The sequence below is a fragment of the Chlorocebus sabaeus genome, chromosome 29, assembly GCF_047675955.1.
Source record: "Chlorocebus sabaeus isolate Y175 chromosome 29, mChlSab1.0.hap1, whole genome shotgun sequence".
Taxonomy (NCBI): domain Eukaryota; kingdom Metazoa; phylum Chordata; class Mammalia; order Primates; family Cercopithecidae; genus Chlorocebus; species Chlorocebus sabaeus.
The window spans coordinates 21557261-21576643 of record NC_132932.1 but is presented as its reverse complement, the minus strand read 5'-3'; the positions used below and the strand labels follow the sequence as shown (position 1 = coordinate 21576643).

At 48.6% G+C, this 19383-nt stretch overlaps 1 protein-coding gene across 2 annotated transcripts in view; it reads right to left on the bottom strand.

Annotated features, from left to right (window-relative positions):
- Positions 1-7999: 7999 nt before the first annotated feature.
- Positions 8000-19383, bottom strand: part of ALPK3 (alpha kinase 3) — a 60949-nt gene continuing 49565 nt past the window's right edge. For both annotated transcript variants that reach the window (XM_007990263.3, XM_037987768.2), the window contains 5 exons: positions 18529-18809; positions 17820-17908; positions 16790-17013; positions 14094-14142; positions 8000-13339 (listed from right to left, as the gene is read on the bottom strand). In XM_007990263.3, coding sequence (XP_007988454.3) covers positions 12994-13339; positions 14094-14142; positions 16790-17013; positions 17820-17908; positions 18529-18809 — 989 coding nt within the window. In that variant the 3' untranslated portion in view covers positions 8000-12993. The remainder of the gene's footprint in view (positions 13340-14093; positions 14143-16789; positions 17014-17819; positions 17909-18528; positions 18810-19383) is intronic.

Below are 19383 nucleotides of genomic sequence, written 5' to 3'. Positions count from 1 at the left end.
TAAGAGCTTGGCAGATGCCAGGCTCTGTGATAAAAGCCTTACCTGCACTATCTCAACGAACCCTCACAATAACCCAGTGAGGTAGGCACTGTCTACCGTTTCCCCTACCTGTCCTCCATGGAGGAGTGGGACTGGGGAGCCAGTACCAGAAAGGGAGCAACTATTGAGAAGTTGGCCAGCCTGAGGTAAAGCCAGGGGCCACCGCACTGCATGCTAGTATTTGGAAGATCTGAGCTGGCTCTTGAGTTGTCTGCCCCATGTGACCATCTCATCGGCTGCACGGCAGGCAGGATGGATTCTGGACCCACACTTGGACTCTCTACTGCTGTGGACTGTGTTCTCTGGTCAGACTCTGTGTCATCAGGGTTACTGTGCCTCTGAACGACTTCCTGGGTAAGACCCAGTGTGAATTTTGCAAGGGTTGATTTACTGGGCAGTCAGCCCCATATCCTGAATAAGAATTCAGCTGCTCCAAGGCTATACGTTTTGCCACGATAGAAAAGATGAGCCCTCATGCAGTGGCTCACGCCTGTGATCCTAGCACTTTGGGAGGCCAAGGCGGGCAGATCACTTCGAGGTCAGGAGTTCAAGACCAGCCTGATCAACATGGTGAAACCCAGTCTCTACTAAAAATATAAAAATTAGGTGGGCATGATGGTGCATACCTGTAGTCTCAGCTACTTGGGAGGCTGAGGAAGGAGAATTGCTTGAGCCCAGGAGGCGGAGGTTATAGTGAACCAAGATCACACCACTGCACTGCAGCCTGGGCGACAGAGCAAGGCTCTATTTCCAAAAATAAAAAAAAAAGAAAAAAGAAGAGCCGCCAGTGTGGTAGCACATGCCTGTGGCCCTGGCTACTTGGGAGGCTGAGGTGGGAGTATTGTTTGAGCCCCGGAGTTCGAGGCTGCAGTGAGCCATGATAACACCACTGCACTCCAGCCTGGGCAATACAGCAAGATCCTGAAAAAAAAAGAAAGAGAGAGAGAGAGAGAAAGGAAAGAAGGAAGGGAGGGAGGGAGGGAGGAAGGAAGGAAGGAAGGAAGGAAGGAAGGAAAGAAAAAGAAAGAAAGAAAGAGAGAGAGAGAAAGGAAAGGGAAAAGAAAAGAAGAGAAGAGAAAAGAGAAAGAGAAAGGAAAGGAAAGGAAAGGAAAGGAAAGGAAAGGAAAGGAAAGGAAAGGAAAGAAAAGAAAAGAAAAGAAAAGAAAAGAAAAGAAAAGAAAAGAAAAGAAAAGAAAAGAAAAGAAAAGAAAAGAAAAGAAAAGAAAAGAAAAGAAAAGAAAAGAAAAGAAAAGAAAAGAAAAGAGTCCCAGTGAAATTTCTCTGTCAGCGAGAGCCAACACAGCAGGATGCCGGATGCATCTGATGCAGATTCCTTAGCCTGAGACGGGGATTCTGTTCAAGTGATTTATGGGGGAGTATTCTTGGGAGAAGGGGGAAAGGGAGGCAGAATAGGGCCAGGGGAAGAAGCAGCAGCGTGGTCTCGGCTGAGGCTTGGCTTTAGTCTGATCCCACAGAGACACTCTAGAGCCCAAACTCTCCCATGGAGTTAGTTCCACTTTGAGGTGAAGCAAGGACAGCCTTTCGTAGCAGTGCTAGTCATGGGCCAAGGATGGGGGCAAGGATTAAGAGTGGAAGTGGGGATTGCCTCTCAGGTGAGGTGGTTTCCATTTGGCTCAGGACAATGCTTCGAAATGTGTGCTCTTGGAGCAGTTGATTCTTTTTTCTTTTCTTTTCTTTTCTTTTTTGAGACACAGTCTCGCTCTCTCGCCCAGGCTGGAGTGAAGTGGCGCGATCTCAGCTCACTGCAAGCTCCACCTCCCTGGTTTACGCCATTCTCCTGCCTCAGCCTCCCGAGTAGCTGGGACTACAGGCACCCGCCACCACACTTGGCTAATTTTTTGTATTTTTAGTAGAGATGGGGTTTCACCGTGTTAACCAGGATAGTCTCAATCTCCTGACCTTGTGATCCACCCACCTTGGCCTCCCAAAGTGCTGGGATTACAGGAGTGAGCCACTGCACCTGGCCTGGAGCAGTTGATTCTTATTCTCTGATTCTTTTTCTCTGAGCTACCCCAGCATGCTTCAGAGAAGGGGCAGCTGTGAGTTGCTACCAACTAATAGCGCCTGGGGGATGGGCTCCCTGCGGTAAAGGGCATCTGGGCAGGGCACCAGCAGCATCCACTACAGGTAGGAATAGATTGTTTCTGTTGGCTGGGAGCAGGGTGCAGGCTCCTGTGGACTACCGCAGGCATGGGCCCATGACAAGGCAGGGCTTCTCCCCCGTAGGCATTCTGCCTGCCTTGAAGTGGGTTAGTCTTAGGGAGGACCCTGGCTTTGTCCACAGCTTTGTTCCAATGAGAATCTTTATCAGGGGTTTGGTGGAACCAAGGCAGTTTAGTGTGAAACCAGAGTATGTAATTTGGTCAGAACTGTCGGCTGGCTGGACTCCACGGGAATGTGTCCCACGCTGAGCCTGGGTGCACTACTCCAACCACTCAAAAGCCAGTGGCCAGGCCGAGTGCGGTGGCTCATGCCTGTCATCCTAGCACTTTGGGAGGCTGAGGTGGGAGGATCACTTGAGGTTAAGAGTTCAAGACCAGCCTGGCCAACATGGTGAAACCCTGTCTCTACTAAACATACAATAATTAGCCAGGCGTTGTAGCACATGCTTGTAATCCCAGCTACTCGGGAGGCTGAGGCAGGAGAATCGCTTGAATCCTGGAAGCAGAGGTTGCAGTGAGCCGAGATTGTGCCACTGCACTCCAGCCTGGGTGACAAAGCGAGACTCAGTCTCAAAAAAAAGTCCAGTGTCCAGAGTGGTTGACTGGACACTACCTCAGCCCAGAAATCCATGTAGTCACGTCCTGTTGAAACTCTACCATCCAGGAATGTGTCTCAAATTCCAGGGTGAGGGTCCTTCGCCCTCATGTGTGGTGTGTCTCCTGAGACCCTTTGGAAATAATAAGAAAGGGCTATCTCTGAACCCGGTCAGTTCTGAGATCAGACATGGGAAGTAAGTTTCCAGGGCCTCTGGATGTCAATAGGGGGCACCTCCTGTCCAGAGGTAGCTCCAGCCCAAACACCAAGAGCCTCTTCAAGACAGACACTGCCATCCCAACTGAATTCCAGACATCTTGTATCCACCACTGAAACTTAACAACGCAGCTTGGATTTGCCTCAGTTGAGAGGCACCCAATCCACTAAGGCAGCTCCTGAAGCAGAAGGAGGTGGTTGGAGTCGCTTTGTTGGCCTTTCCATTTCAAGAAAGGTCCAAAGAAGGGACCAGCAAAGGAAGTTGAACGGAAGCTCACCACTAGACAGGTTTTGGGAGACCAGAGCCCAGGAAGCCAGAGGCCAACTCTGTTGCCCCCCAAATCCCACCCAATTACAAACAAGTCATTCTTGTTTTTTTACTTCTAGTAGCAACTTCTTTTTTTTCTTTTCTTTTTTATTTATTTTTTCTTTTTTTGAGAGGGAGTGTCACTCTGTCACCCAGGCTGGAGTGCAGCCTCCCGAGTAGCAGGGACTACAGGCATGCGCCACCATACCCGGCTAATTTTTTGTATTTTAGGTAGAGACATGGTTTCACCATGCTGGCCAGGCTGGTCTCAAACTCCTGACCTCGTGATCCTCCTGCCTCAGCCCCCCAAAGTGCTGGGATTACAGCCGTGAGCCACCGCACCTGGCCTCTGTTAGCAACTTCCATACATAAAATAGATAATAGATACATAGATGATAGATTTTAAAATATCAATATAGCTACTATTTTTAATTTACTTATCTTCTGTCTATATCTATCTATCTATCTATCTTCTATTCATTTATTGTTGTCCAGGCTGGAGTGCCATGGCATGATTATGGCCCACTGCAGCCTCAGTCTCCTGGGCCCAAGTGATCCTCCTCCCTCAGCCTCCCAAGTAGCTGGGATTACAGTCACATGCCACCACACCTAGCTAATTTACTTTGTCTAAAGACGGGGTTTCACTATGTTGCCCAGGTTGGCCTCAAACTCCTGGGCTCAAGTGATCCTCCTGTCTCAACCTCCCAAAGTGCTGGGATTGCAGGCATGAGCCATAGTGTCCAGCCTTTATTTTCAACTTTAGACATTATCTATTGACTCTCTATATAACAAAGATTTAGCTTTATATTACTAGTCTCAGTTCTTCTCATAATATTCCACTGGGGATCAATTATTCCTCCTGCATCGGCTGGCAGGGCAGAACAGAGAGCTGGAGGAGCCTGTTTCGATGACATCCTGGAGCTGCTGTGCCAGCCCTGGGTGGACCAGGTACAGATCTCCTACTGCCTACAGACTTCATCCTGAGGAAGAAATAACTTTGTCTTATTTAAAATCACTGTCATTCAGGGCTCTGTGATTTCCGGTTGTAGCTGATACTGGCTGATACACACTGCTCTTAGGATTTTTGCAAATGTCCTTCCATGACCTGGCCCTGCCTCTGAGCCTTGACTTGTGATACCTCTTGTTTCCCAGGTACGAGCTTCCATCCCTTGCCTCTCAGTAACCAGGCTGGGAGCTCTTGCACCAGTCGTTTTCTTGGTCTGGTATGCTTTTCTCCTTCCACTTCCTCTTACCAACATCCTTCCTCCCATCTCAGCTCAAATGTGAAGGCCCGGCACGGTGGCTCATGCCTGTAATCCCAGCACTTTTGGAGGCCGAGGTGGGAGGATCACTTGAGGTCAGGAGTTCGAGACCAGCCTGGCCAACATGGTGAGACCGCGTCTCTACTAAAAATACAAAATTAGCCGGGCATGGTGGCCCATGCCTGTAATCCCAGTTACTTGAGAGGCTGAGGCAGGAGGATCACTTGAATCCAGAAGGTGGAGGTTGCAGTGAGCTGAGATCGCACAACTGCACTCCAGCCTGGGCAATAAGAGCGAAACTCCATCTCAAAAGAAAAAAAATTGTCAAGCCTCAGAGAGGCTCCTAAGCCCATCTAAATTAGGTCCCGTCCCCGGCTGGCATTATCTCCTATTCTGCTTCATAAGACTTCATGCTTACATATTTGCCATTACACATTTTTGCTGTGTTTTTAAATGCTTGTCTCCCCCACTGGACTGTAAGCTCCATAAGTTCACTCTCATGAACACAGCAAATATAATAGGCAGTTTATAAATATTAGAAAAAAGATTGTTAAAAAAAAAAAAAAAAAGAGGTACCTTAGTTCAGAGAGGTTAGGCAATAAGCTCAAGCTGACACAGCCAGCAAAGCAGGATTTGAACTGAGGCTTGTCTGACTTGTCCTAAGCTCACCAAATCTGAGAATTTGCGTTTTCTTGAACCATTCCCTTCAGAAGAAGAGGATAATTGACTATCAGGTAAACATAGTGTCCAGTCTATTGAATGATTAAATTTCTCATTTAAAAAAAATTTTATTTATTTATTTTGGAGACAGAGTCTCGCTCTGTTGCCCAAGCTGGAGTGCAGTGGCACAATCTTGGCTCACTGCAACTTCTGCCTCCCGGGTTCAAGCGATTCTCCTGCCTCAGCCCCCCAAGTAGCTGGGACTACAGGTGCCTGCCACCTCGCCCGGCTAATTTTTGTATTTTTAGTAGAGACGGTGTTTCGCCATGTTGGCCAGGCTGGTCTCAAACTCCTGACCTCAGGTGATCCACTCACTTCAGCCTCCCAAAGTGCTGGGATTATAGGCGTGAGCCACCGTGCCCAGCCAAATTTGATTTTTAAAATAGAGACAGGGTCTCAAACTCCTGGGCTCAAGTGATCCTCTCACTGAAAATTAGCAAGGTGAGTTTTTCATGTGTAAGTTCCATTTTACTGTAAATTTAACCAGAATGAGATAGCCTCCCTCAGCCTCCCTCAGTGATCAACTCAGGGGTATCAAGTTACAAAACTAAAACCCAGACCCTGCCCTGGGGTAAATTTCCCAATTTAGTGCCACTCATCAAGGCCTCTTGGGCCCCAGCCTGAAGGCCTGTCCATGGTGATAACCCTTGTGTTGAGAGCATCTTTCACATTTCCAGTGGCTGCTCTCTGGGGTTGGAATGAGCTAGGACTCTCCTACTTCATATTCTGTACTAACAGTTTTTCTGGTAACATTACTACCCCCTCCAGTTTTTTGTTTTTTTGTTTCTTTGGTTGGTGGGGGATGGGCAGAAATCACCCCTCTTTCCCACAGTACCCCTGCCGCCCCAGGCCTCAGGGACACATGTGACTCAAGCCAGGCCAATCCAATTCTCTTTCTTGAGTGGAGACACACAGTAACAAAAGGCAGTTGGGATTGAGTCATGAGAAGGGTGCACTTAGGGTGATGGTCAGCAAGTTCCTCAGGCCAAAGTCCTCAGAGCTACCCTGGTTACCATTGTCCCCTAGGCTTGTCATTCAATTCTTCTTTCAGACCAGTGGGTTACCCTGGCATCCTTTTATTCTTACTTAAGTTAGAGCCAGTTTATTGCTGGCAGTCAGAGAACTGTAACTGATGGTGACATTCACAGGGAAGATGTTAAAGGACATGGACTCTCTCTTTTTCCCAGGAAATAACAGGGGTTTTGGAATTGGTTATGGAGGTAAGATAGGGTGAAGAGCATTGAAACTCCTGTTCCTATTCAGGGATGGGAAAGTAGTAGCCTTTGTACATCACTGGATACTTTTTAAAGCTAGACGATGGGCTGGGCACAGTGGCTCACGCCTGTAATCCCAGGACTTTGGGAGGCCAAGGCAAACAGATCACTTGAGGCCAGGAGTTTGAGACCAGCCTGGCCAACATGGTGAAGCCCTGACTCTACTAAAAATACAAAAAAAAATTTAGCAGGGTATGGTGGTGGATGCCTGTAGTCCCAGCTACTCAGAGGCCGAGGCATGAGAATCACTCGAACCCAGAGGCAGAGGTTGCAGTGAGCCCAAGAGTGCGCCACTGCACTCCAGCCTGGGTGACACCCTGTCACACACGCGCAAAATGAAGCTAGAGGATGATCATTAAAATCCTCCCACCTCAAGGCATGGAATGAAACTCAGGACCTTTCTATTACTGGGTAGAAATTCCCTTATGGCTTGGAGCCATAGAGTTTGTTTAAAAACAAACCCAGAGTCTGATTCTGCAAAATTGCTAGATTCACCACCAATTGAATTCATAACCTCATTCGGTTTCAAAAAAGGGTGGCATCCTGTCAATTGGATGAATGATATCTGGGAGTATTCAAAGGACATAAACAGGACAGCCCTCCAGAAATATTTCCTTCCAAACTCCACTACTAGAAAAGGTGTACCTCTCTCTTGCAGAACAAAGCAAACACTTTCCCCATCACTCTCAGCAAAATATCACAAGGACAGAAACCAAACACCGCATGTTCCCACTCATAAGAGATAGTTGAACAATGAGAACACATGGACACAGGGCAGGGAACATCACACACTGAGGCCTCTCAGGGGGCGGGGGGCTGGGGGAGGGAGGGCATTAGGAGAAATACCTAATATGAATGACGGGTTGATGGGTGCAGCAAACCACCATGGCATATGTATAACCTACGTAACAAATCTGCACGTTATGCACATGTGCCCTAGAACTTAAAGTGCAATAATAATAATAATAAAAGAAAGCAAACAGTTTCCCTCCTGCCCCACACCACAAGTTATACCAGTAACCAGAACCCACACTTAGCATATCCCAGGGGTTGAGAGTCTTAATCAGATCAGGAAAGAAAAGAGTGATATTCTGAAGAAACTGCATGAACTGGCAAATACACTGTCAAAAAATATAGGGTACATTGGTGGACTTTTTTTTGTTTTTTGAGACAGGGTCTCGCTGTGTTGCCCAGGCTGGAGTGCAGTAGTGTGATCTCAGCTCACTGCAGCCTCGATCTCCTGGCCCAAAAAGTCCTCCCACCTCAGCTCCCTAAATAGCTAAGACCATAGGCATGAACCCCAACACCTGGTTAATTTGTTTTGTTTTGTTTGTAGAGACGGAGTCTCCCTATGTTGCCCAGGCTGTGGTGGACCTTTTAAAGGCTGTATGACCAAGACATAATTTTGGTTCAGGTTGTCTTTATTGATATATTCACTCACCAGAGATTCTACATTCTATGTAAAAGCTCAAATTGCCAGATACAGTTCTTACTATTTTAATCTGGACCAAATGTTGGCCCATGCTAAATTAAATCAAAAGACCAAACATCCAAGAAAGGCAGGAATTCAAAGATTTCAGAAGATAAAAATGCTTGATTGGGTCCCTGGCATGCACCCAGCCCGTCAACCCCCTCAGTGCCCTCTGGCAGGACCCAGAAGATGAGCTCCCTTCTTGTGAATTTATGACAAATAAATTCACAAGGCTCCGCTGATTTTCCTCTCTAGGCCTGGGAGGCTGCTTGGAAGAGCTGCTGGGAATGTAGGCTCCCTGATCTCAGCAGCTGAGATAGACAGAAGGAACAAAATAGGGCGCTCATCGTAATGGGCAGGACATGGAAATCAGACCTTGAGCTGTGGGTCCCAGGAATGAAAAAGGCCAGATGCCCCTAGGATATGGCCTAGTAATGACCTTAACTAAAGATTTCTGGGTCAACAGGTCTGTCTCAAGTGCCAAAGTCAATATCTCCCACTTGATTTCCAGACCTTAAATGGAGAGGAAGTCAAATGTCTTTTTGAAGGAAAAACTTAACAACGCTTAGATGCATGTTGTGAACTTTCCTTGCAGCCTTCCCCAAAGGGATCTGTATCCATTCATCTGGGACTACAGGAGGGATGGGAAATCGGCAGCTGCCTAGTGCCTTGGTCAAACATATGTGAATCCGAGTGGGAGGTAAATCATGTGAAAATGCCAAGGTCTGCCCCTTCTATAAAGTTCTAGGGGTTGAGGGATCTGTTTGAGGCCAGAATGTTTCCTTCATAATGTAGGACAAATGACTGTAGGTTGAATCCCTCACCACTAAGGCCTAATTCCAAGCAAGATATGTCACTTTGGGGCATCTTGTTCTAACCCATTTACCAACTGACCTAGAATGCTGCCAGCTTTGGGGTGGGCCTAGAGCAGGCGAAGGCATTCCAGCTGGGAAAGTCTTTCGTGCAGCCAGCTCTGCCATCAGGCCATGTGACCTGGCAGGTCAATGGTACGTGAGGTATCTGTCCATCGGCGGCATACCAGGGAGCCATGTATAGCTTGCAGTAAGTCCTGACAAGAAAATATGATAGGAGAACCCAGGATTTGGAGTCAAGCGATGCTCTGGCCGACAAGTAACCATTATCCTTGTGCAAAATGCCCCTCTGGCTCACCACTGGGCTCTGGGGGAACCTAAACACTTGGCCCTGGCACACTCGTTGGCCATGCTGCCCCTCGTGAAATGGTTATCTGACCACCTAGCCGTAAAGTCTGGCATAGCCAGTGTACTCTGTTATCAATGGGACACTGTCACTCCAGGCTAGGGCTCTGAAGGCACCAGCAGGTCATGTGTGGGTAGCTCACTCACTCTCCACAGTGCTTCCTCCCGCCATACTGCTGAGCTTCCCCCTTTCTACATTTGTGGCTCTGAGAGGGGCAGTAATTTGTCTTGGCCCTTTTGGGCCCTCGTTCTGGATTTGAATTTGCTTTTCTAACCCATCACGCCTCTCCTGCCATCAATATCCACGGAATTATCAAATGCCATAAACATCATGTGACCTCCTCACATACTGCACCCAACCACAGAATTCCCTTTACAGCTAAAAGACGAGTAATGGGTTGATGGGTAGGCATTCACTCATCCTCTCAGGAACCCACAAACGAGCAGCAGCTGGCTTGAGAGTGTGGTGAAATGGTTTGTTGAAAATTCAACTATGGCACTAGAAACAACACCCCGAGAGGCTGGGTCAGGACTGCAGGAGGCAGCATGCGCTTGGAGCCGGCAACCATACCTGGCGCTGTTTCTCCTTCAGGGATAGGACGCAGTGTAGAGACGGCCCTGCTATTGCTAGATCTCAATGTTTTTCTTACACCTGAGGTTTGGGACCGGGCTGGTGTGGAGAGTTTAGTCCCCCAGCAAGGAGCACATCCTCAAAGACGTAGTAGCAATTCAACTGAATTGGAAGCTGAGGCAGCCACCGGGCCATTTCAGGCTCATTATAAAGAGGTCATGGGAGTATCTAGAATGATTAACCCTTTCAAGGGAAAATATGATTGCTGTTACGTAAAAGGGGGCAGGAGTAGAGATGGACATGGGGGGATTCCTGGAGTTCATCCTGGGACTGCCATGTCCAATAGTAAATGCCTGTCACACAGGTAGGACCACTAAGGAGCTTCAGAACTGAAGGTTTGGGTCACTCCACCAGATTAAAAGTCCATCATCATAAACATGAGTTCTCATGACCAGTTCTAGAAATGGACTGTAGACTTTACCCATTCTTCCTTTCTTGCTGGATTATATAATTTTGGTTGAATATGGTTAATCTACAGGTTGTAGAATTTCAAAATGGAATTGTGGTAACACTGAAAGAGGGAGATTATCCCTATTGACAATGGACTTTGGCGAATAGGAGCCGTGTCATTACCCCTGGAATTCGAGGTTAGATATGATCTTGAATTCCCTAAGCAGAGGGAAATGTGGTTTTGATTATATATGGGAGAGTCATCATACATGAGATGGGAAGAACAGCATGTGTGTTAGGAGCATCTTCAGGGTTTGCCTACCAAACCCTTTCTACCCTTCCGCACTCCACCATTCTTCTGGTAAGAGTCCGCATCCTTTGGAAAACTGCCTCCCTCCCGCTCTATGAAGCCCTGAGCTTTAGGCCAGATTCCTTCACTTGGAATTTGAATCTTGAGTGGAAGAGAACCCACTAGAACCGATGGCAAGCTATGCCAACCATAGCAGCTCCTGGGAGGCAAGCCTTGGAGCTGCCCCAGCTCCCACCCTTCCCAAGGCCAATTGTTCAGCTATTCTTTTGGTTCTGTGAGCTATCCGAGTATCTTTCCCATGAACCCTTTTTCCTTGCTTAAGTTGGTCCAAGTTCATTTCTGTTGGTCAAAACTCAAGAATCCTAACAGGTAGTCTCTCCTGAGATGGCCTCACACATCTTTGCCTCCAAACATCTGCTAGCTCAGGGTCTGGCATAAAGTAGCGCTCAGTATATGTCTGCTGAATGAGTGGGTGAATGAATAAATGAATGAACAGTACCCCAGCTCTCAGTTCACCAAAGTAATCTGGATATACAGGCTGGGAGAGGTGGGGACACACTCAGGCAGAAGATGTGGAGTGACCTGAGCACAGAGGAGGTAGAGAAGTCAGAGATGTTACCATAGAGGGGAAATGTAAGGCAAGGGGAGGCTCCAGGTGGGGGTGGGAATGAAAAGCTTCTCTGCAGCTTGAGAAGCAGGAAATGGTCAGCAAGTAGCTGAGAGGCAGGTGCTGGTGGGCTCCTGGGCTGGTCTTGCTGTAGCCAGAGACACAGGGCGTTTTCAGAGCCGCCAGCTCTGCGCTTTCTTCCTGGATGGCTTCCTTTGTGTTCCTCTTCTGAATGAAGAGCCATTCCAAAGGCATAAGTCCCCAGACACCCTGCTAAGGGGCACACAGCAGCAGCTCAATTGTGCAAGAAGCACAGGCTGTCTTTCTGTGGCCACGGAAGACTGCGACTGAACTTCGGTCCAGGAACCAAAATATAGATTCATTTTTCCAGTGGGCCTGGGACTACAGAATGCCCTCAGAGAGCCTGCCTGGGAGAGGGGGACCCTGACTCCGTGGACCTCCAACCACACCAGATGAGGGCAAGCAGGGCACACAATGCTGCCTTTATTGCATTCCAAGGGGAGCAGGCTAGCTGCAGACCTACCCCATCCCAGGCCTCTGGGAGGGATGCTCTGGAAGGACCCAGGCTGCTGGGTCCTTGGGAGCCCATACATGAGGTCCAGAGCTGGGACCCCAGAATCAAGAGCTATGGTTGGGGCAGGAGTCCTAATTCCCAGGCACAGAGACTCTCCTCCACCCAAGTGCATGGATAGACTGCATCCCTCCTACAACACCCAAGTGTACTCCCCATGGGGAAGGGACCTAGCCCTCCACTCCTGGTTGAGAGGGGATGTGAAATTCACTGTGACCCCACTTCCTTTCAGTGTGGAGTGCAAGGTCTCTCAGAGTCAACACCTCTCTCTGGCTACAGCTGCTGACACAGCCCTCATGCCAGCTCTCACCTCATGAGCAAAGAGCCCAAGAGAAGTTGGGGAAGAGAGTACTGAAGTGGGGTGAGATGCCAGAGGTTCTGTTCCTCACCTGGGTATTGGTAGGCAGGGAGTGGGAGCAAAGGGCCATGCACAGAGTCATGAAGGGCAGGCAGCAGGCTGCAGCTGGGCCCCAAGACAGGGATGTGGCCAGGGGGTGCAAGGGAGCATGGGAAGCAGGTGAGTGAGTGAAGGGGGAAGAGCATGAACACACATCATCAAAGGCCACTGCACAAGGACATGACAGGCTCTGGAAGGGCCCTGAGCCCCATCTGGGCTCAAGGACAGGTTAGTTGCAGGGTAAGCTGAGATCAGTGAGCCAAAGTAGCTGGAAGGAGAAGATACCCTGAGAGTCACCAGGCCAGACTAGCAGAGGAAGTCTGGAGCCCTGAGGACAGGCGAGATCAGGGCCAGGCAAAGGCAGGGGAGTAAATGCTGGCCTGCATGTCCTCACTCAGATTATAACATCTGCTGCCTGACTGGGCTGGGGCAAGGGCTTGGGGTGCAGAACTCATGCAGAGGACTCAGGGGAGCCTCCAGCAGTGGCAAAGTGTAAACTTCAAGGAGGGCCTAGGCTGCCAGGCACTCGGAGGTGGGGCCTGCTTGAGGCCTGGGAACCTTGGGTGACAGTGGCATCAGAAGAGGCCAGTGGGCTATGTGCCATGCACCAAAGCCATCTGATGAGGAGCTGATTCACGAGAGCCTGCTCAGAGAGGTCCCCAAGTGGTGCCTCCTTCGTGTACCTTCTCCAGTTAGTTCCATTTTTGGAAAGTCTCCTTCCGGTTCAAGCTGCTTCCTGGTTGGTCTGCTGCTGGGTGGAGGCCCCCAGCCTCCTCTTGAGGCTACCGCATGCCCTGGGCCTTGGAGCCCTCCTCTTGGGTGGGAGGCTGTCCCAACAACTGAGCGGCAACTGGCTCTGAGGCCTGAGGGGCAGCCTTGGAACTTGCAGCACTCTTCCGGGTGCCCTGAGGACTAGGGAGGCCTTTCTTCTGGGGCTGAGGACTCAGTTGGGAGCCTTTCCTGCCAGCAGATGGACTCTTAGAGCCTTTGGCTTTGGCTTGGGGGTGGGTCACCTCAGGGCCCTTGAGGGGTGTTAGCCCCAGCAGCTCACAGTAGGCGTTGCACTGGTGGGAGGAGGCGAACCGGTCCAGCAGGGCAGGGAAGCAGCTTTCCTTGAGGCCCTGGTATCTGCAACCAGACAGGAAGAGCTGCGTGGGGGTCCCAACCAGAGACACAGTTCCTTGGGGGGCTGACTCTGGGGTGGCCATCGTCAGGATGTCGTGCTCAGGATACATTCTACCCTATGTGAATCTATAGGGTGATGGGGAGTCTCCCTTGGGTGCTGCCTCAGGTGGCAGCAGCCAAAACCTCAATTTTTCTTTTTTTAAAAAATAGAGACAGAGTCTCTCTACTTGGCCCAGGCTGGTCTCAAACTCCTGGGCTCAAGAAATTCTCCCTCTTCAGCCTCCCAAAGTGCTAGGGTTATAGGCGTGAGCCACTATGCCTAGCCCAAGGCCTCAGTTTTAAAACTGTGGTCTTATTACACCCTGACACATGGAATCCATCATGCAGGACTTTAACTGGCATAAGGATGGCTTAGCTTCTTAACATAAATTGGAGCAGACTCGAGGTCCACACTCTAATCACAGGGCCCTTACTCATCGGCACCTTGGCAACCATCCTCAAGTGAGAAGGGAGGAGTATGTGCGAGCTGTGAATTGCAGGGGACCCCATGTGTGGCATCAGTAATAGCTGCCACACCAGGCCAGAGATAAGGGGTGGGGACCAGTAGCCTCTAGGATGTTACCACATGGCCATGGGTGTGTCTGGGACCACTTGGCCCCAGGTCCAGCACCTCAGGGATGGAGAACCAGAAGGACTTAGGACATTTTACACCCAGAGAAGACCCCCAGAGGGCATTCTGTCCCCAAGAACCACTCACCCTCGAAGTTTGGTAGCAATCTGCACATCAGTCATCTTCCAGTCAACCCCTGAAAAGAGAGAAAGTTGGGAGTTGATGCCAGCCTGGGCTGGTTCTAAGCCCCCACGTCTCCTGCAGGAAGAGATAGTGGGGGGCTTAGAACCACGTCTCTTCCTACTGGAGACATGGGGGCTTAGAACCAGCCCAAGCTGGCATCAACTTCCTGGGTGTCAGTGCAGGTGTGTCTTCAAGCATCTTCTCATGGGTCATCACCACCAGCCTGTCTCACAGAGTGCAGGTCTCTGGATTATTACTAGGAATACTATTCGTATTTTTACAAGTGAGGAGGATAAGCTCAGAGTTAAATGACTTGAACAAAGTCATACTCAGTCATTCAATAATTGAGCTCTGGCTATGGGCAATGGCCATTTGACTTAAAATAAGGGTTCAGCTTTTTCGGATTCCTAGAGCCAAAACTCTTCCAGCTATGCAATCCTGCCTCTACTGGATTAGACCAGGTCACAACCTGGACTGGCCTCTGGCTTTGAGCTAAAACCTTCTTCCTCTGAACAGATCCGTAGTTTGTCCAGACAAAAGAGACAGATGGGAATGAGAGGATAAATCAGGGGTAGACCAGCAGAAATGCAACACTACAGAAGATTGGTTTCTGCACTACTTACAAAGGCAGCAAGCAAACAAGAAGCTAAGATGGTCTTCCAGGTTAAGACAGCCTTGGAGTCAGGCAAAATGATGATAGAGAAAAACGTTTTCACTGTGGTCAGGCCACCCAGGTATCTTAGCATTCACACATTAGGTTTAGGATGTTCTTTCCCCCATTTTCAATCTGTCCAGAGCATTTTGCTAGGAACTTGCCTTTCACTAGCAGGGCTGAGTACCATCATATGATAGACAATAACAATTGTGGCCTTTAGAGTCAGACAGACCCAGATTTACATTTCAGCTCTATCACTTTTGAGCTGTGGGAACTCGACAAGTCACTTCATATCTCTAATCTTCAAGTATAAAGGTGAGGATAGTAATGACCATCTTACAGGGTATTGAGAATATCATAATATGTGTAGGACTCTAACTTAGTGTCTGAAACATAGGAGTAATGTGATAAATATTAATTTCTTTGTCATTTCTCTTTTGGCATTCATAGCATTCCATTTTGTGTAATAATGATGATCTCTCTCACTTGCACAGAATTTTAGTTTGCAGGTTTCCACAAATACCGTCTCATTTAATCCTCATAAAAAATCTGAATGCTAAGTAGGAGAGACATTATTCCTAAAGAGGGAAAGGAAACTGAAGCTCAGAGAGATTGAATGACCTAACCAAAGTGAACTTCAGTTTTCTTCTTTGTAAAACAGACTCAGCTAGAAGGGAATGGGGCTTTGACTTAAATCAAATTTATTTTTTTCTTTATTATTTTTTTGAGATGGCGTCTCGCTCTGTCGCCCAGGCTGGAGTGCAGTGGTGCAATCTTGGCTCACTGCAACCTCTGCCTCCCGGCTTCAAACAATTCTCAAGCTTCACCCTCCCAAGTAGCTGGAATTACAGACATGCCCCACCACGCCCGGATTTTTAGTAGAGATGGGGTTTTGCTGTGTTGGCCAGGCTGGTCTCGAACTCCTGGCCTCAAGTGATCCACCCTCCTTGGCCTCCCAAAGTGCTGGGATTACAGGCGTGAGCCCCCACGCCCAGCTGACTCTAAAGCCTTTCTACTATACCACGTTATCATCTTATAGTAGAAACTGGTCTACTCATCACAGCTTCTTGAGGACAATGACTATTCCTAATTCAACTTTTTATTTTTTCAATATTTAGTAGTGGTTGCATGGAAAAAGGATGGAAGCATGAATATGTAAGTTAACAAATAGGTTGACTGATAATGGCCTAATGTTACCTAGCCCTCCCTCCCCCCAGTATACGGAGTTATATATATAATAATTATTGTACAATTTAATCCCAGTGAAACACACATTTGAGTCAGTTTTATATCTCTGGTCTTTAGTTTTCTCACTTATTTACCACAGAGACAAGATTTAATAATGCATGATAATCCCAGCAACCTTTCCTTCCCTTAAGCATTTTCTCTGTTCCTCTCTCCTGTCCAGTTCTGCTTAAAGACAGTAGGCCTGGAGAGAGCTGGTTGAAGAAGGAAGGAGGGTTCATGCCTGCTGGCCTTCCTTTGTTGGGGAGTTCTGGGTAATGAGGGGCATAGGAGTAAAACTAAAAAGAAGTGAGACTAAGTTGCTTTACATAACAAAAAGCTAACAAAGACGGAGGAGGAGGAGAGACAGTAAAGCTACTGTGCTAAAATGGAAGGGAGAGTTTGGGAAGTTTGGAGAGTGAGAAAGTCTACAAAGCTGCAGGGAAGGGAAGAAGGGAGGTTTTGAAAAGGGTGGTTGTGGGTTTTGAATTAGACCCCATGTAATGATCTTTGAAATAAATTCCTTTTTAATTTTAATTGAGCCTGGACTGTGCTCCTTTAAATGCAACTGCAGTGATGGACTAGGCTACATGAGGTATGTATTAGGGTTGCATGCAAAATGGTCCCTGTCCAATCTACTTTACAAGATTATTGTGAAAAGCAAAAAAGAATAAAGACAAAGGTGCTTTGTAAGCGATTAGTCAAGCACTGTGGCTCTGCCTCCTCTGCATGCTTTCACATCCATGCACATGCACACCCGCGCACCCTTACACCTTCATACCTGCCAAATCTGTGACAAGGAAGCTGCCATTTGTCCACTGATACAGCCAGTGCTGGAAGGTCTGGCATTTCTGCATGGCCTCAGAGCTGCTAGATGCTGTCACAGCCCCAGCACAGCCCCATTCCCGGGAACAGTAAGACTCCAGGGGCTTGCCCAGGTCTTCCTCCAGGGTAGCATATGGGATATTGTTTGCAGGCCGGTAGATCAGATACAGTGGGATGATCCTAAACATAGTTTCACCTTGCAGTAAGCAGGAAGTGTGGCCCAGAGAGCTCCTCCCTCCCATCCAATTCTGTATTCTTGGACCTAAAAGAAGGGCCCTTCCAAGAATGGAATTCTCAACTCTGAGCCCAAATGACAGCAAAGGAAAGCAACTCCACCCTGAGTTCAGGAAAGGAAATGGTATTTTTGGCTTCAGAGTCCTGTCCATTCTCCTGGTTAGTGGGATTAGAACAAAACCCTGCTATGGGCATAGGCAGATCGTGTGGCTTGGGTGAGGGACTGAGGCACGTATATGTCAAACAGAAGGAGCACCTTTAGAGAGGATTCAACCAGATTGTGGTTCTCTGCCAGTGGGACCCCAGGTACGCAAAGGTTGGAGTTCAAGTCTCAAAATGGAAACAATTGCCATTTATAGCTGACTCCTACAAAAATCCACACTGACTCCGCCTGCCTACCACAGAAGGGTCCTGACCAGTCTGTCTAGCTTAGCCCACCCCATTACCTTCATGGAGTCCCAGAAACTGCTGTGCCCAAACTCTGCAATCAGCAACATCTGCGCTAAAGAATGAGGAACTGGGGTGGGCAGGAGGAGACTCAAGTCCAGAGCAGGGGCTTTTCTCAAGTGGGAAGTAAATGAGGTCTCTATTTCTAGCTTTTTGTGAGGCCACTGAGCTGAGCACGGGGCTATGAGCCTATATGCATATGGGCATAACCCAGGTTGCCCCTGGGAGGCTATGAAATCACTGTCTTTGCAGAAGCCCAAGGCAACAGTGCTACACACTGCACGTCCTCCTCACTGCGTACTTACTCAGGCACCTCCCCAAAGCCAGGTGCGGCCCGGGCTTCTGCTGCGAAGATTTTGCAGTACTCCCTACTCATGTTCTGGATCTTGCACCCCTGTGGATGAGGGAACCAAATATGGTCAGCAAAGAAATTCCCCAGTCCTCCACTGTGTCTACCCCTATTCTGTTAGGGAACCAAGAGGAGGATCCCAGCCCTGGGGGAGGAAGGGCTTACTCCTCCCTGCTCCCCACTCTGCACCTCATTTTCCTCTTTTGTATAACAAGTGGCTTTCGACTTCTTTTCAAACTGAGATTTTCAAAGTGATTTCCAAACTATTTTCAGGAGTTCTAATGGTATGTGACAGTGCCCCAGAGACCACTCTGTGGAGAACCAGGAAGACGGTCCACCCCACCCACAGCACCCCCCTTTCATCCCACATATAAACAAGGCTTCCATGAGAGATTATGTATGGAGCAGGGGGAAAGTTTCTGCTGCAAATACAGAGTTTGAAAACTATGGCCCAAGTTGTTTTGAAGCTCTCAAGCTCTCTGAGGCCAAGCATCTGAATTCTGGGCTGCATCTCAGGCCTTCCACAAGGTCCATCCTAGGAGCCTCATAAGGTTGAGATTGAGATGCCTTCTGCCTTGATACTGGGCATCCCAACAGGACCTGGGCTGGGAAAGGGTAGGGGGTGAGTGAGTAAAGGGATGGGGCGTGAAGATGGGACATAGTACCTGGATGGTGACGTCGTAGTTTCTGCCCACGAGAGAAGTCTCACTGCTGGGCCCAAACACAAGCAGGCTGGACACCTTGATGATGCACGTGCGGCCCGACTCGAAGATGGGTTCCAGTCCGTAGATGACCTTGGCCTGGGAGGCCTTCCGAAGGACACACCCATATCCACCCCCTCGGAGCTCCTCGCTTACCAGTCGCCCAAAGAGCTTGTCCCCCCAGCAGCCAGAGTCAGCCAGACCCTTAGCAAATACCATAGGGGTCATCTCAATCTCTTCTCCAACTGAAGGGGAACAGGAGAAATGTGGGACACCAGGAGCTCCTGTCTGACCAATGTGGGGCTCGCAGGGAAGGAAAAGGCCAGAAGAGCCTCCCACCCTGCCAACCTGCTGGGCTCACTTTCTGTTCACGCCTGCTCTTTGGGCACATTGAGTCCCTACCAGACTATGAGCTCCTTGGGGCAGAAACTCTACTTGATTCAACCCCTGCCATCTAGTGGTACCCGTGTGGTATCCATCACATAACCCCTGCCTTCCACAAAGGATGCGTTTGTGGAAGGCAGGGGTTTTCTGTGGCAATAGCAATCAATACAGAATACCAGAATTACTTTGTTTTAGAATTCATTGTTTTGATTAGATGAATACATGACTCCATTTCAACCAACATGTTTGACTGAAACAAAAAGTTTGCAGGACAAATCCAGCAGCGGTGAGTGCTCAAATTGTGACCGTTAAATATAATTTCCCGTTAAAGGGAAACTAGAGCTTTCTAAAGAAATGGTTGATTCCAGGTCTAGGTAGAAAGTGTACAGCAAGGACCTGAAATATCGTGTGAGACCAGAAAGCAAGAGAGCTAGC